This window comes from Rutilus rutilus (genome assembly GCF_951802725.1).
Source record: "Rutilus rutilus genome assembly, chromosome: 10".
Lineage (NCBI taxonomy): Eukaryota > Metazoa > Chordata > Actinopteri > Cypriniformes > Leuciscidae > Rutilus > Rutilus rutilus.
Genome location: NC_140215.1, coordinates 33,032,802 through 33,048,704, shown reverse-complemented (window position 1 = coordinate 33,048,704; position 15,903 = coordinate 33,032,802). Strand labels below are relative to the sequence as shown.

General features: G+C 38.6%; 1 protein-coding gene across 2 annotated transcripts in view; it reads right to left on the bottom strand.

Moving 5' to 3' along the window:
- The window catches only part of ubr3 (ubiquitin protein ligase E3 component n-recognin 3), an 86,307-nt gene that overhangs the window by 32,408 nt on the left and 37,996 nt on the right, over positions 1-15,903 (bottom strand). For both annotated transcript variants that reach the window (XM_084421775.1, XM_084421774.1), the window contains exons 24-26: positions 14,444-14,532; positions 1,430-1,579; positions 395-528 (exon numbers count right to left, since the gene is read on the bottom strand). In XM_084421775.1, the coding sequence (XP_084277901.1) occupies positions 395-528; positions 1,430-1,579; positions 14,444-14,532 (373 nt within the window). The remainder of the gene's footprint in view (positions 1-394; positions 529-1,429; positions 1,580-14,443; positions 14,533-15,903) is intronic.

Sequence of the window (15,903 nt, the reverse complement as noted above, 5' to 3'; positions counted from 1 at the left end):
ACGAAAGTCAATGGGATCCAAAACACTGCCAATTCCACTGACTTAAAAGCAATATGACACATGAGAAACTGATTTTACTACGTGTCACACTGTGCCTAACAAACCTTTACTGAGGTAACAACAATGTCATTTATTGGCCTCTTGTGGTATACTGCATTATTTAAGCATGTGTAATGAGGTTGTACCTGTATGTTGTGCATAAGTGGTGGTGCATTTAAAACGCTTAAAACATTTTAGCCTCTCGAAAAAATAAAAGAAGAAAATGGATAATTGCATGCTTATGCAGTCATATTGCACTTATATGCCTGAACAAAGATGTTTCAGATTGAGTTTTATATTGTTAGTGTGTTATAGAGAGGTTATTGTGAGTTGTATGTTTATATATGGCACATACATCTTTAAAGTAGCGTTGCATAAGGGACAGTCTAACATCATTGGTCGCTCCACATGTGTCCTCGGGGTAGATGTGTTCCTCATCTGTGGTGGGCAATCGCTTTGGCATGTCACTACGACAACGGTGCCCCAACACTGAAATACATACATATACACACTCTTCAGAAATGCCATTTCATTAGTTAATTAGCTGCCATCATCACATTTATGGCACTCACCATTTGAATACTATAATGAAATACCACGTCAAAGTCAAAACTGTAACGAATGTCACGCCGATGCTTGCTGACCCTAAACTCTACCATACTGAATACTCAGCAATAATCAGAAGCCTATCAGTCCATCAAATCTCAAAGAACTGTTGATTTTCTGCAGAGAATTTCTCTACAGAGTCAGACATGACTGCTAGAAAGTTGCCATCTCGACCTTGAGGCGTTTCAAGAGTACTAAAGTCACATTTCAAACACATCAAAGACCAGTGATTATTCATAAAACACCATGTTAATTTTATCACAGCACCAGCTGAGAAGTCACAGAAGCCATTAAAACACTGTTGTTAAAACAAGTAGAGTAAAGAGGGTGAATTTAAACTCATGGGTGGTTTAATGCACAGTTAAAGAGCTCCAGTGATCTGGACCACAACCTGAACCTGCAGATGGAAAGCTGTAAAGCTACTGTACACACAGTCCTAGTGGTGATATTGAGACTTACGCAAATGAAAAAACGGCAGTGATGTTCAGTACATAGGTGTACACAACACATATAGTTTCAGCTGCTTTGAAACTATATGTATTCTGAAAAGCACTATACAAAAAATATATACATGGGTGTTGATCATTCAGTAGACAAAACTTAAAGTCCCCCTGTAGTCAATAATTGAATCCCTTAAAACTCATCGCTGATCACCGAAATGACATTTATTTTTCATTACTAGAAGCCCTGATGTTATCCATTTTAAAGTTGGCCTAAAATCCACTTCTACTAGCCATTGTTGCTGTAGACACTGCTACAATGCTGATGTTGGAGTGTGTGATACCTGATGAAGCCTGTAGCAGCACCACCAGTCCTGTGGGTCTGTCTTCAGTGGACGGGCCGCTTTGACCACAGATCACACAGTCATACAGAACTTCAGATTCCAAAGGTTCAGTCGAGCCCAAGTCCATCACTGCATCCGTTTCAGGAGACTCTATTAAACACAAAAATCAAACAAAACAAAAGTCAGATAACCTATAAAAGGAATTATAGAGAACAGAGTCGTCACAAAAAGTGGTTTCTTTCCACAACCTAGTGAGATGCCCACATATATAGCATTTTAAAGGTGCTGTATGTCATTTTTTTTTACTGTACTAAAGCATAAAAATGCCATACTATGTTTGCAGAGATTTAGGAAACATGCTAAGTTCAAATACTTGTTTCTCTACAGCCAGTTATTCTACTTTGAAATGCGCGTTTCGTGTCGGTATGTCTGTTTTTGTTTTGGTCTGAGTGATCCCGTGTGATGCCGCCCACTGCCAATTTACCCAAGAGTATTTTGACTCCCTGGGAAAATAGCTTATTGCAGCCATGAAAGACAGCAAATGAATTGGGTCAGAAATAGCAGATTCTACAAGACCTTAAAAGCATTGGCATTCATCTAAAAAGCCCTATAACCAGAGGCACATTAAAACACGAATAAATATACAGTGTAAGGCTCGTCGCATAAACATTTCTGCCATTCAAGATACTTTGTTTTGGTCAAATTCTAGGGAAGCATCACATGTTTCCCTCACAGAGAAGGCAATCCCAGAGTACACAGTGAAAAATACCAGCCCAAATTGTTTTATTCAAGATTCCTGATGAGCTAAGAGAAATGTTGATTATAAACAATTTGAATAAATAAGTATTGAAAAACAAATCTGTAATACAGCTCAATAGGTTTCAGAGAAGAGATAAAGAACATCAATTTAGATAAAGCATCAGGGATAATTTGCATAGGTGGTCCATTAGATTCAGTTTAAGTTGTGTATGTGTAGACATTGATTGTTCACCAGACACTTTAGAAAGACTGATAAAGTTTGAAGCTCCTAGTAAAAAAGTACCAAAAAGTATCATGGGACTCTTTAGATACTTCCATGATAAGGTCATTCATTACCCATGGCATCCCACTGATTCATGGTCCCACCACAGTACTTTATTGTAAGGGTTTGGCGTTTTCATTTTACATTAAAAAAAGAGAGAAGCCAAGCATAAAAGTCAGAGAAAAAGGGGGTGAAATCCAATAACTGAACATGAATTATGAGCTCAGTAGATTGGCAAAACTTAATTAGATATATAATGTGGATCTGAATTACTTTTTTGCACTCTTGTGGTTAAATTAGCAAACAGCTAATGGAGGTTCAGGCGGTCATGCATTAAAAGCAGTAACAACAGAGCTAATGTTGTGTGAAGTGATGAGGAAGCTCAAGGAATGGTTTGAAATCTGGCTTAAAATGGCTTAAACTGTCTGTAACTGTAAAAGTGTTATTAAATATAATAACAATGTTATGATACATGTTTGTTTTTTCTATTTAATGAATTTACTGATTAACATACACATATATATATATATACACATATACATATATATATATATATATATATATATATATATATATATATATATATATATATATATATACATATACATATACATATACATATATATATATATATATATATATACATATACACATATATATATATATATATATATATATATATATATACATATACATATACATATATATATATATATATATATATATATATATATATATATATATACATACACACACATACATACACATACATACACACACACACACACACACACGTGCATATGTGTGTGTGTGCGCGTGCGTGCGTGCATGTATGTATATATTGTGGCATCATGGGATAGTAAAGTGTCCATCGAATGCACACTTCAGAATCTCACTGGAGGTACAGTAGAAGGTCATCCGGGGACTTTTTGCCCACTCTTTTATGAGTTCTGTGGGTTTCGGACATACTTATTATATCACATACTGTTTTTCGCCTACTATATATTAGGAAAGTATGCGATTTCGGATGCAGCCTAAATCTTTTTCATTACTGGATGAATCAGCATTTTTGAACGAATCTCTTAAAGTCTATTATGCCCCTTTTTACAAGATGTAAAACAATTCTCTGATGTCCCCAGAGAGTGTATGTGAAGTTTTAGCTCAAAATACCCCACAGGTAATTTCTTTATAGCATGTTAAAATTGCCACTTTTTGAGGATGTGCAAAAACACACAGTTTTTGTGTCCCTTTAAATGCAAATGAGCTGCTGCCCTCTGCCCCCTTTCAAGAAGAGGGCGGAGCTTCAAGTTTTATGAAGTTTATTGTACGTCACACAAAAGATGAAGAGTCCGTTTACGCTCCAGAAAATCACTGTAAGAGCTGAATAAACACAGTACAAAAAGTGTGCATTAAAGTCTTATCCATAAACTCTCTCTCTCTTCCTTTCATTATCATCAACATACACAGCGAAGTACACAAAACACTCGTTACAACTAACAGTAAACAAATATATACAGACTTTATGCCTTTCAGGGGGTGCTAAATAAACCGGTAGACTTTATGTCCCTAAAACAACTCTGATAAACTGTAATAAAATGAGCACTCTCCCTTTCATTACTGCTGTGATCAGTAATGTTAGGCCTATCACTCCGGAGACTGTAAGCTGGATCACGAACATACAGTATTTGTACTGATCCATCCTTGGTATTTAGGTATATGGGGGTGCATTCCCTTCAAAAATAACATGTCAGGTGATGTCAGGAGTACATGAAGACTGTTATGTTCACTCTTACAAAACACCTGAGTTGCTTACGAGACATTCCTGTCTACAGCTGCTCCGGTGTCGAAACAATGGCTGAGTGTGTTTAGCTCACTCACTCAAGGCGGGTCTATGCTAAAACTGCAGTGTCAGTCAACCCTCGTGGGAGGGGCTTGTGCAAAGTGACGTCACTTTGCCCTGAATCTGTGAATGGCTTGTTCTGTGACAGTGCTTATGGTTTATGGGCTTTTTTTTTTAAAAGCACTTGGTGGATTTTTATCATTATAGGGTGGTTGTGCACACACTACCAACACATATACTGATGCTCAAACACCATATAAAAGTGAATTTTGCATAATAGGTGCCCTTTAAATTAAATGATTCAATGATAAATAAAACATTTTAACAGTCACTTGTCGCCACCTTCTGGTGTAATGATGTAATAGATACATTTATTTGATTTATTTGAAGCGTTGTTACATTCAAAGGCGATTTACTCTATGTTGATCGCTACCGTAAACATCAGCGTTTATATCCGAACAATAAACTTTTAACCAAGTACTTCTGTGATAATCTAGCCTAGAAATCTAGACGCACCCTAGCGGCAGCAATTGTAATTTGCAGCCAGTGTCGTCTGGCAACTCTCCGTTGGCTTGCGAGCTGGAAAAACCAAACTCTTGTCAGGCCAATCACATCGTGTTCAATCAGAAGTCGGTGGGCGGGCTTAACATAATGACGGCAGAGATGCAAAGGTTCCGCGTGAATTCCCTGCTACTTAAAAACAAAGAAGATGGGTCTATCGAATCGGCTTTGGCCGCGACTCTGGAGGACTTGGAGTTAAGCTTTTCTTTGAGAAAAGAACAAAGAACGGCACTGAAGTCATTCTTAAAAAAGGAAGATGTGTTCGTAGTTTTGCCGACCGGATACGGCGAAAATTTAATCTATCAACTAGCTCTGCTGGTAGGAAAACGCTCTGATTGGTTGTAGCACTTTCCTATTGCGTGCAGAGGGAATTTGAAAGACAACCGTTTAGCCCGCCCCTCGGATTGTGCCCTGCCAATGGTGTGTTCCCAGACCCAACATCTTGAGGTGGGCCTGGCTTGTCAGGCTAGTGATAATCTGAATTATTGTAAAATTTGTGAAGCTGCTTCATACCTATACATGCCAACTGCTCTCTCTGTGTCAGCGGCAGCGTGAACGCAGATTTGAATGTTTCGCTGTGATCGTACTCAAATGTTCAATAGACAAAACAGACTTGCTGTCATTTAGGAATAAGATCACAGGGTATTTGAATCGAGATCGCAATCTTTTTATGATTAATCGTGCAGCTCTACAAGTCAAGCATTGGCTTCCACCTTCCACTCTGTTTATGGAGATTCTCAGTCAACACTTATTTAATGCATTTAGTTACTTATTATAAAGAGTAATGCAAAATATTTGACATCACTTTAAAAGTAGCATGCCCAGTCATAAACACTGCTGACTCCCCTACTTTTAAAGTCTGCTATTCCATTAATTACCATTTCTAAATCATTCCTAAACATTAAAGAACGAGCAAATGGAGGCTTTGTAAATGTCAGTGTGTGTTTGGATTGATTTATAGCTTAAGGTGCACTGACAGTGACAGGAAGTCTATGGGGAAATGAACCGTTTGTGTTAGAAAGTTAATGTGACAGTGTTTGCCTGAGGCAGCCTGCCAGGTACTGCTGCCCTCCACACACCCGTCCTAAATAAACACTATAATACGAGATACTTCAACAACTAGTCGTCACATGTGGACAATTCATGACCTTTGTACACAGTAAAAAGGTCAAAACATAAAATGTCATGATGGTGAAACTAGTTTTTGTTGATTACATTCTAATTCATTCATCCAGTAGACCTTGTTCATCAGAAAAACACACCAACTCAAGGGTTAATGCAGACAGCACATCAGTCAAGCTCTAATTATACATTAAACAAGATTAATGAACCTGAACACCAGTTCACAAACAAAGTATTTATTACAAAGCAATTATGCAGCAAATACAACTTAATTAACCCAAGAGACGTTTCCATAGCAATAAAAGCAATATGTGAACTTTGAGAGATTTATGACACAGCATTATTATCCTACGCACTATTAAACAAACCCAAAATTACTAAAATAGTTCAGTTTCAATCACTGTATTGCTGGTGGTAGCAAAATAACTTTATTTCCTTTCATAAGTCAAATTGTCAGAGTAAATGTTTATTATTATTTTATGCATAACAGAATAATTCAACATTTTATTCAATGTAATATTCAGACACACTATGAAGCAGAAATCTGTCAGCCTTAGAGTCATGATCCTCAGAATCTGCACTCAGGCACAGGAGATCTCAGTGCTGTCAAAATAAAAGCCCCACCTTGGCCCTTACCAAGAACTGAAAGTAGGGTAGGAAATTAGTTTTCTAAGCACTTTTTGTTATATTGGTTGAACCTCTCTTCACATCCTGATAGCAATCAATAAAAAACATATCTGCTGTGGAAGACAGGACCAAAACATTTTTGTCCAATCATTGCATTCAGTCTGAATGTTGACCTGCCTGTCAACATATGTCCATACCTCCGTGCACCCTCGTCACACGTCATCAGCGCGTTTCATAAGGCTATGCAGAGTTGTAGACACCAGTCACAGAGAGCCACAAACAAACAGCAGACACCTTTTACAGTTCCTCCTGACCCAAAACAAGGAGCTTATGCTGCGCTCACGCCATGTCGTAAACGTAATTATGAGATGGCAACCCGTGATGTTCTACCTGGAGCTGTTCACGTCCTCAGACTCAGACTTATGAGTTTTTATGCATAACGCGGTCAACGCTGAAATGAATCTGCAGCAGTCAGGTGGTACAACTAGAGCTCTGCAAGTTGTTTACGTTCATTGTTATCTTGTAATTTGCTTTGAGACAAGAGGTAATTTATGTGACAATTTGTAGACTCTGCTGTATGCGTTCATGTGTTTTAAAGGAGGCAAGACTTTGGAGACACTCTGAAGGGAGGATGGGATCTTATGCTTTCAAAGCTAACTTGCTATTGCTAGACTCTCCAAAATTGTCTACCCTACCTTTAAAATGGCAAATATCGGCCTTTCACACCAGGTAGTTCTAGGAAACAGGTTGGTTCCCCAACAACTAATGGTTAGGAACCTTTAGGAACATTTTCCTGGTAGCATTCGCACTGCCAGTAGGAACTCTGAAGTGACGTAAGCCGCGCTTGTTGTTGTGACCTTTATTTTTACGGCATAGCGGATCTTTATTTTGACGGCGCTGAGAATGCCAGCCAGAGCCTGAGCTCACAGCGCTCGCATTCTCCGTGTTCATTAGTTTACGATCTGTCTAACAGTCCTGTCTAATACGTTATTAGATAGAACTGTTATACATAGAAAGTAGACAGTATATGAAAGTATTAGCATATGCCGTGTGGTTGATATCCAGTATTGCTAGCTGAGCAGAAATACATAATCAGGTTTGGCTTGGTCCCCTCAAAGTTACATTGGATTTTCTCCTCAGCGTAAAGGTTAAGATGCCCATCTATCATTATAGATAGATGGACATGTTCGTAGAGTTAGTTTCTGGAGTAAATATATAGGCTATAATCTGAGTCTACACACTGGTTTTTTTTTAAATGGCGGGTGCTGGTGTTTCGCGTGCGTTTGGCCAGTCATTGTACACTAACATCACGGCTAGTTCCTAGAGTGCTGGTTTAGACCCTACTCTGAAGTAGGAGCTAAATTAGTTCCTCCAAAAGGAGTTCCTAGAACTAAAATCGCTCCTAGTTCCTGCGGTGCGAACTCACCAAAATCTGGGTACTTCCACCAATAGTTCTAGGAACTATGAAAAGGTTCCTCTGGTGCAAAAGCCCCTTAAGTCAGCCATGGCAATTATTCAACCACTAATCGTTTCAATAACGAGACATTTTGATGAATCACACATTTCCTTTAATTTCTTCAGTGTGATTCAAATAGCTGCACAGAAATTGTAATGTTTTACAATCTGGGCTGTTATTGTGGCATCAACTGTTTTTGGCTGCTTACATGTGGTGAAGATAAGCTTCTAAATTGACCAGACTATATGCCAACAGCGAGTCTGGCTTTGAGAGACTAGCTTTATTATTGGCACTCAAGTTGCATTTAATTTATTACCTCGATTTGATTTTTGATCAGACATGGACTAAAAACTCATGTCCCTCTGTAAACACCTTCCCCATTTTCACTGTCCCATCACTGTCTCTGTGCTATCTTTCTGCAGAAAGACATCCACTACTACTCTGAGATCCATTACCATATGCACAGATGCTCGAAATGCTGGCCCAAATTATCTCATTATAATTCCAGTGCAAATATCCATGATCAAAGTGACCTTTGATTTAAATCTGGAAAACAAATGAAGCCTGTACAGCAGAGCTCAAGAGAATGTTTTATTCTGACAATCCCAGACACACGCACATCTATAATATAGACACCGCTCAATGTCAGTGGGGACATCAGCCATGGGCGTCTGAAGCTAATATTTCAACCAAATCTCAAGGTCATTTTAGCATTTGCTCGTGACAAATGGTGAACAACAAAGACAATTAGTGATGCACTGATATTTCAGCAACCAAAATAAATTTAGGGTTTTGGCATAAACAGTTGAGGGCCGAAATCCTTAAAGTGATATTTAATTAGGGCTTCCCCGATGGCACGGTTTGACTGTATTTGCCTCTTTTTTTTAAACACACCACGTAGATAAGCTACAACAGCAGGGTTTGATGATAAAGACTGCCCGATGGCCCAGGCCAACGTGAAAGATGCTTGGGACATCTGGCAGAATTGTCACCAGCCCAATCATTTGCATGGTTTTAAGTCTTGCTAATTAAAACATTTGAGCAATTTTAAACCATTCAAGCCCAAGAAGACGAGAAAAAAATTCTTGCGCTTGAACTGTCAAAATGCCGTCCTGACAAGTATCCTCGTAAACAAAGTCAGTATAGTCTTAAGTGAATGTAAACAGTTGAGAAAGAAACTGCATGTGTAACAGTATATTGGATCGGTGCATTCGCTCTTAAAGTGACAGCAGCCTAATATACCCGTTGCCATCTGTGTCATTCATACAGTACGCATTTAGTGAAAAATAGCCTTGAGCCCTGAACAGGTAAACATCATAAAATACTGATTTTTCATTTTTAATCAATCTTCATTTTGATGAACCAATATCGATTCTTAAATCGATTCTATTGTGCAGAGCCGTGTTATAGTAGCCTGGAAATCCAGACCTAAATCTGAAAGATTAATGGTCTGGCATCGACTAATGAAAATCGGCCAGCTCGAGGGGCGTCACCAAGCATGCATTTGAAAATCTCACTGCACGCAATTGGATAACACTACGACCAATCACAACAAGCCCCATAAGCTTAGCTACCAGCAGAGCTAACTGGTAGATTAGACTCTTGCCGTATCCGGTCGGCAAAACAGCAAAAACGTCCTTCTTGCAAAGGATCGATTCAAACGCCGTCTTCTGTTCCTGTTTTAGGTAAAAAGCCAAGTCTAACTTGTTCATTGTAGCGGCCAAAGCCGTTTCAAACAACTGGTGTTCATCCATAGCCATCTTGCAATGTTTACTAATGACTTCGACGTCACCTTTAGCTCGCCTCTGGTCCGCCTATATCAGATAACCCGGTGTGATTGGTGCAGCTCGGATACAAGGGCATATTTAATGAGCATCATTACTCGACGCCAGAGTAAACTCGCTGAGCAAATTCAACTTGTGCTCTCGCGAGAACTCTGGATTTCCAGGGTAGTGTTATAGCTGATTCGACTTTGTTTCATAATCCAGAAAGAGATTATTTCTAAACCATCCCATGTTCAGTACATAGGCGGTCATGTGTAGGATATGATGTTGACTGTACTGAGATATTACGGTTTATATTTAAACTTCATCACTCATGTTTTAAACACTGTGTCACTGCGTTCTCCCTTTTGATCTCAGCACACAGCAGAACTGCCCTGAAGCCCAACAATATGGCCCCTGAGAATCCCCCCCCCACACATACACGCGCTTCTACTAAAAGGGCCTGAGGGATTGTGTATGGCTGCTGAACAGAGGCAATTTGAGTCACCTTCCTTCAGAGAGTAAAATTACAGCCAACAGCTCCAGCATTCAAGGATTTCTGCAAGATTACGATGTCCTCTAAACTCCATGTATTTGCTAGCAAAATGTAATGGCTAGCAATAGAGTTTAAAATGTAACTGACTAAACCGTTACTACACTGAAAGCTCGTAATTAAAAACAGAATTTTACACATAGGCTACATGTCTAAATTTCGATTTGCTTGAGATTTGATCATTCCTCATAGATGAAGCTACAATGATATTTGTTAAAATTCCTAGAGTATCATATAAATACCATAATGCACTAATCCAAATCATTATGAACACTCACCGGTGAAGCGAAAAATGTCCTTTCAAGGTGTCATGTTAAGGTCTGGGTTGATTATATGGCAAGCGAACAATCCGTTCTCGAAGTCAACGTGTGGGAGTGGACAGGAGTAAAGACTTGAGAGATTTTGACAAGAGCCAAATCGGTATGGCTAGATGAACGGGTCAGAGCATCTCTGAAACGGCAAGGCTTACGTGTTGCTCCCGGTCAGCAGTGGTGAGGACAGTGGTCTGAGGAGGGAAACTACACACCAGCGACAGGGTGTTGGGCGTCTAAGACTCATCAATGCCGTAGGGCAACAAAGGCTATACTGTCTGGTCCGAACCGAATGAAGGTCAACTGTGGCATAAGTCACAGAAAATGTGAATGATTGTTATGGGAGGAATGCGTCATAACACACAGCGCATAGCACTAATGCGTATGAGTCTACGAAGCCAGTCAGAGAGCCAACAAAGACCCCTGTCCACTCTCGAAAGCACCGTAAGCGAAGGTAGCTTGGTTCTATCAGTCCCATTTTCTTTTGCATTATGTGGACAGCTGTCTATGTGTCTGCCATTTATTCCATATGCTGCCATAATGTACTCGCACTGCACACATTGTTCAGGAATGGTTTGAGGATCATGATGAAGAGTTCAAGGTGTTGCCCTGGCCTACAAATTCCCCAGATCTCAATCTGTTTGAGCATCTGTTGGATGTGCTGAAATAAGTCCGATCCACTGCAGTTCCACCTTTCAACATACAGGACTTGAAGGATCTGCTGCTTAAGTCTTGGCACCAGATACCACCGGACACCTTCAGATGAGTTGTAGAGCCCATGCCTCGGCGGGACAGCACTGTTTTGTCGGCACACGGAGGACCAATGGCATATGTGACTCTGGACCAACTCTGTCACATGGGTCAATTTTTTTAAATTGAGATTTATACATCAATGGAAAGCTTATTTATTCAGCTTTCAGATGATGTATGGTTTGTTAGGATAGATAGGACAATATTTGTCCGAGATACAACTATTGAAAATCTGGAATCTGAGGGTGCAAAAAAATCGAAACATTGAGAAAATCGCCTTTAAAGTTGTGCATTTATGTTCGCGATTGTGCTGCATTCACTCACAAAAATAAATGTTTTATATATTTACAGTAGGAAATTTACAAAATATCTTCATGGACCATGATCTTTACTCAATAGCCTAATGATTTTTGGCATAAAAGAAAAATAGATAATTTTGACCCATACAATGTATTGTTGGCTATTGCCACAAATATACCCGTACGACTTATGACTGGATTTGTGATCCAGGGTCACATATTAGGCAGGTGGTCAATGTTTTGGCTCATCGGAATAAAAATGGAGTTTTAATCGGTATTAAAAAGGCGATGTAGTGTGTAAAATCTCAAGAGTAGCTTAGGATCTGTGGGAGTGTGAAAGGACACAAGAGTGTGAATTTCCAATTAAGGGTCAAAAAGCTATAAACCAAAAGATCTATAATGTGTACATGGTCTTACACATGGCAATGATTCAGAACCATGGCATATACGCAAGTAATGTGGTATTACCATATGACACTAAGGTACCACCACAGTTCTCTCTGTAATAGTTTTCAAATTTCAGTAGCACTTTATTTTACAGTCCTGTTCCCCCATGTACATACTATGTACTTATTATAGTAATTACAATAACTGGGTAATAACTAGGTACTAACCCTGAACCTACCGCTAAACCTAAACTTAACCCATGTAGCTCCCTTATATACTTATACCTAGGGCTGGGCGATAAAACGATAACGATAATTATTGCGATATAATTTTTCTCGATAAAACGATATCAAGAGTTCGATAATGTTTATGCGCCAAAAGCAGAACGAAACTCATTTGAACAGCGCAGCACACGGACCATTTATCCGCTCGGCTCAAAGTCCAAACGGCAGCGCAGCGCGAGCTCACTAGTGCAGATGCGTTTACTCTGATCGGTCTCGGTCACGAGATCCAGTGAGAAGCGCTTGAATTCAGCGAAGAACACAAATGTCTCAGTGATTTAAACCAGTTTAAAGGCAGATGAAACAGCGCTGACTAACAGGAGAAACAGTGCGCAGAAGGCTTTTCCGTCTACAAATTCCCATCATTTACCATGGATTTACTGTAACGTTAGCCTAGTAATATTAACTGCACCATGAAATGTGGGATATACATATTGAATTGTATTATATTTTTAATGTAGACAATGTATTAAAGGACTAATGGAATATAATTACAGTATTTAATAATATATTTAGGCTACTGTTTTTCATACAAATACCATAGAAACCATAAAGTTACATTTTGCCATGATAGTGAGGTGCTACAGGCTATGCCTGGTTTCATCTGTGGTTATCATGATCTAAATGCATGATACTGGATGACCAATGGTTAAGTTTAATAAAACTCAAAGAGTCAGAATATTACATTTTACCAAATAAAAATTAGCACATGCAGAAACTAAGAAATTAATTGTCCAATAAAGATATTTATTTTGTTAAGGAAAAATGACAAATGTTTGAATGTTCTACCTCAGATTTGTGAAATGTTTACCAGTTTGGCAAGTGTTTGTCATGATATGTTCTGACAATAACGAGTAGTTTACGACCACAATTAACGCTCTTGTTTCTACAACTTTCACTTAGGAGCAAAAATCTGCCTTTAAACTTGAAAGAAATAAAGATTTGACTTTTATCGTGATAATTATCGATATCGACTGATATAAAAAAAAAAATCATCATGACATTTTTTTTTTGCCATATCGCCCAGCCCTACTTATACCCAATACTTTCTTAGGCAAGTACACTGCAAGTGGACATACTGTAAAATAAAGTGCAACCACAATTTTAATAGGGCAGAGGCATTTAATAGATGCCATTTATACATAGTGCAAATAGTGGCAGATACTATTTGCACCTCAGTGGTTTGTACTATGAGTGTATATGATTATTTTTAAAATGGATATTGATTCTGATTGGTTGAGCTGTGTTCAAAGCCATTGTAAATTACTCTACAAACATTCACCTGTGACCTTCGCTCTGCTTCGTGCCTAACAACGCCCCTTAGCTGTTCTAAATTCACTGTAAACTACGGCGGCTTGGGGCTTTATTGCTTTAATTTATTAAAAACATATATAGATGCTGCCCCCCTAAAGCCCTCCCCTACTCCAACCCATAACCCTACCAGATGAACACTTTATTCCCACTAGTAAATATCCGTTAGGCACTTTATTTCCTGTTTTCCAAATAAAATCTTCATTTTTATTTCAATTAAATGCCTCTCCGAGCTGATATTCAGTGGGAAAAGAGAGAAGAATGAGTTCGTGAAAAAGGTTGATTCGAACCTCGGTCGATCGAGTCAAAAGCTAAGGCTACATCTCCATGCCAGTGCTCCTGTTGTGGAAAACAGAAAAGACTAATCCGATCTCAAATTCTAAATTACACACATTAAAAATAGTTTTTTGCATTTAGTTCTATGCCGTAGCTATTTCTGAATACAAGAACACATCTCATATAAACGTCGCGCACGTCTGGGCTGTTTTGAGTAACCCATAATCATGAAGAACAACAAACACTGACGGACTGAAAGATATTGCGAGAACATCGAGTTAAAACATATCCCGATTAAAAATGTATTATGTGTCTTTAGATCTGACATAAATCAGAACGAAAATCAATAATATAAACATGAAACTGATCATTTACTAATTAACAGCTAGAGAGGCTCATCAAATTCATAAAGGTCATAAAGGTCAGCAAACAACATCAGCTCATATTCAAGCTCACCAACATCCATGGCAGTCTCCATGAAGCTCTTCTGCCTTGAGGCAAACTCCGCCAGCAGCTTCTGCTGTCTCTCTCTGGCCCTCTGACGCCTGCAGATGTCAAAACACAAGTTATATACATCATTAAGTTTAATTATGAAATATTATCAAGCACTGAAATGTTGACATGATCATAATCAGATTACACTTGATGACATCCGAATTTGACCACCATTTACTTCATTACACATTTACACAGATTTTGAGGATGGGAATATATCATTCTCAGAAGTCATTAAGTCCAATGGAAATCTTCATTAGTTAGGGATGCACTGACAGAATTGATGTATATTTCATGTTATTTCATCATATTTAACCAATATGATGGCCATATCATAAAATGTAAACTATTTGTTTGTTAAATAAATACATATAATTATAAGACGATTCGTGCTACTAGTGATTACAAAGGACAATATTAAAAATGGGTAAAGGGGGACAAGAAACCGTGTCTTGCCATGTTGTGTCATGTCTATTAATTTGAACAGATTGTTTTCTATGAGTGTACACACAGCGCCACCACTCACCGTCTGTCCGCAGCGCCCAGCTACGAATCCAGAGGCTGTTCAAAGTTATGCTTTGACGACTATGTCGCGACTACTCGCATAGTTTTCCATTAAATATTTGTCCCAAATCATAAGTAATGTTCATCATAACATCACCCTAGTCTGGAAGAATGCGTATAGTGCATTTCTCAGCAAAACTTTTGACTTTCTGTGGCTTGAATAAAGTCTATATGCTTCATATAGAGAACTACAATGAAATAGATTGCTCTTTATATATGCTGGTTTCAATTTTAGGTAAAAAAAAAAAAAAAAAAAAAACCCCAAATCCTTCCAAAAGCAACTGATGACACTAAATTAAAAGCGAGGTATCACTCCAATTTGAAGACATTTGTCAACAGTGCTGAGTAAACGTGTCATCTTTCACCGGCTTCTGATTGGCCCAAATCACTTCTTACGTCAGCGCGTTCTGACCTCATACGTGCAAAATACCAATAATCTTCCTTACGCAGTCACACAGCACATATACAGATGGTGGACAACCAAAATGCCTATTACCGCCGCGCCAGCTGCCGCGGCGAAATCACCGCGGCGAAAATAAACCAGCCGCATTTCAAAGTCGTTCCCGAAATGACCGCCAGGTGGCGCAAAGGGGCATTGTGCAAAACAGCAGCAATTGCCGTATTTTAAAATGTTAGTGGGTTAAATATAAAACCCTAAGCCTAATAGGCATATGATATTTTTCATATATAAATAGGCCTATAAGGCTACAACAGAATAGAACCAAAGATAGAATCAATTTTAGAACTGAAAAAATAGAATCAAAAGTTAAAAATAGAGACGATATTAGGAGCAATGACGCGGAATATTTTTACTATTCTATTGAGGAATTAGATAAATGAAGAGCTCTCGTGAGCGA